This window comes from Salvia splendens, chromosome 13, assembly GCF_004379255.2.
Source record: "Salvia splendens isolate huo1 chromosome 13, SspV2, whole genome shotgun sequence".
Lineage (NCBI taxonomy): Eukaryota > Viridiplantae > Streptophyta > Magnoliopsida > Lamiales > Lamiaceae > Salvia > Salvia splendens.
In genome coordinates, this window is record NC_056044.1 from 77,679 (window position 1) to 79,502 (window position 1,824).

Genomic DNA, 1,824 nt, shown 5'->3' on the forward strand with positions numbered 1-1,824 from the left:
CCCTGCATGGTGGCTTGGCCTATAAATAGGCTAGCCATACCACTGCATTAGGACACAACACATACAAGCATTCTCTGCATAAGCTCTCTCCCTCTCTCTGCATTGTCTTTCTGTCGAAACTCTGCTCTCTCCTCCATCCAGTTCGCCGGAGCTCTAGTGATTGCGGTGCTGCATCAATAGAGACGTAGCCGTTTTACCTTTGGGGACGACACGCCAAACCGAAGAGCACTACCGGGGCGTATCTCGTCTTGCGGGAAGAGGCCTCCTCGACTCGGCTAAACTTAGTTCACGGTTCTTTGTTTCGAATTCTTACGTTGTAATTTCATTTAGTTCAGTTTCTCCTTTTCTTTCTTTTGGGTTGTATTACGCCCGGTTTTGTTATCTCTTGTAATCACCAGAAACCAACAAATCATTGCAGGGATGGAGCCATTCCATGTCCTAATCCCTTTTCATGGTCTTCAGTTTCAATCAAAACGCTCGAAGAAAGTAAAGGATCTGTGAGGCTCTTCCCAGACGACGATGACTTATGGGTGGGAGAGTCAATGATCTCGACTTCCCTTGAGCTCCGACTTGAGGATACTCTAATGATATTGTATACATAGGACCACAGATAAATTGCTCCTATCTAAAGCATAACAAACACACTCTTAAATTTCTTGAGCTTAATACAAGTAGCATGTATAAGATTTTCACACAGAATACAAAACTTACTGCCATCGAGAGTGAGGCGTATGCCATTCCGTATTTGACGCAAACATCACTGTCGCCAAAAGGGCTTCCACTCTCTCTACACACTGCTGGGATTATGATCAGAAGCAGGTTTCCCAAGTTCCCTATTTACACAAATGCACTAGTATGTTAGGTCATTGGATTCAAATTACAAGAAGTTGCTTGAATATGATGCTATGTCACACCCTTTAAAACCAAGCATTTATTAGAAGAAAATTCTAGAATGTGGTCGGGACTGGCACACAACCTCCAGCACAACAACCTATAACGAGTCCATGAAGATGGGAAGGCGGTCTCGTGAATTGAATGACCACCCATCCTAGCACAGAACCAAATATGAAGGTGATGAGGATATTAAAGGGCATGAACCACCTGCAGTTAGACGAGATGGATATATTGCATGAGAGGCCGGGGAAACACAAAAGTGCATTATTGGTATGTGAAGAAAACTTACAACTCAACCATGCTTTCAAATGTTAATGTGCTGGCTAAGTTGCTGTAGACGAGGGCTGGGTTAAAAACAAAGAACGTAATCTGTCCACACAAGATAACAGGATCATTTACAACAGACTGTGTTATTGTTTGGACACCAGTAGACGTTCAAAGGCAACAATATGCACATATAAATACTACTACTTTCTAACCATCCAGATCTTCACAATCTAGCATTATGCACTGTCTTAATTCATTTTCTACACATAGAATCCGAACATGCAAAACTTTATCGTATTTTCCGACTACCATGAGAAAGACTGAAACAGAGAGAAGCACAAGCACAAGCCAAAAGAAACTTCATTTCCAATCGCCAACAACAAATTTCTGTTTAGAGAAACTTATGATGCTACAATATCTAAATAAAGCTGTAACATACCTAAGTAGCCAAAAATGAGGATATACATGCACATCGGGAAATAAACTCGCAAAGCTTATGATGGACTAAAAACTAGAAGCACAACTTACATTGTTCAAATGCTTCCTAGCATCGTCTCCTAGAATGTTGACGCGATCTGCAGCAAGATACGAGCCCAACACAGTCACCAGAAGCACTTTCACCACAGGAACAGAAGACGCTGCGAATAGATCCAAAATGGCCAT

General features: G+C 41.9%; 1 protein-coding gene across 1 annotated transcript; it reads right to left on the reverse strand.

Annotated features, from left to right (window-relative positions):
• Positions 1-409: 409 nt before the first annotated feature.
• LOC121762158 (protein PIN-LIKES 1-like) lies at positions 410-1,824 on the reverse strand. The gene is made up of 5 exons (XM_042157957.1): positions 1,690-1,824; positions 1,184-1,263; positions 977-1,101; positions 712-833; positions 410-625 (listed from the first exon to the last, which is right to left on the reverse strand). The coding sequence occupies exons 1-5, from the start codon at positions 1,822-1,824 to the stop codon at positions 410-412; spliced, it is 678 nt and encodes a 225-aa protein (XP_042013891.1).

Coding starts and splice junctions, on each gene's coding strand:
- LOC121762158 (XM_042157957.1), bottom strand. CDS start 1,824: ATGGCCATTTTGGATCTATTCGCAGCGTCTTCTGTTCCTGTGGTGAAA. Junction 1,264..1,689: donor CTAGGAAGCATTTGAACAAT/GTAAGTTGTGCT, acceptor TTGTGTGGACAG/ATTACGTTCTTTGTTTTTAA. Junction 1,102..1,183: donor TTTGAAAGCATGGTTGAGTT/GTAAGTTTTCTT, acceptor GTCTAACTGCAG/GTGGTTCATGCCCTTTAATA.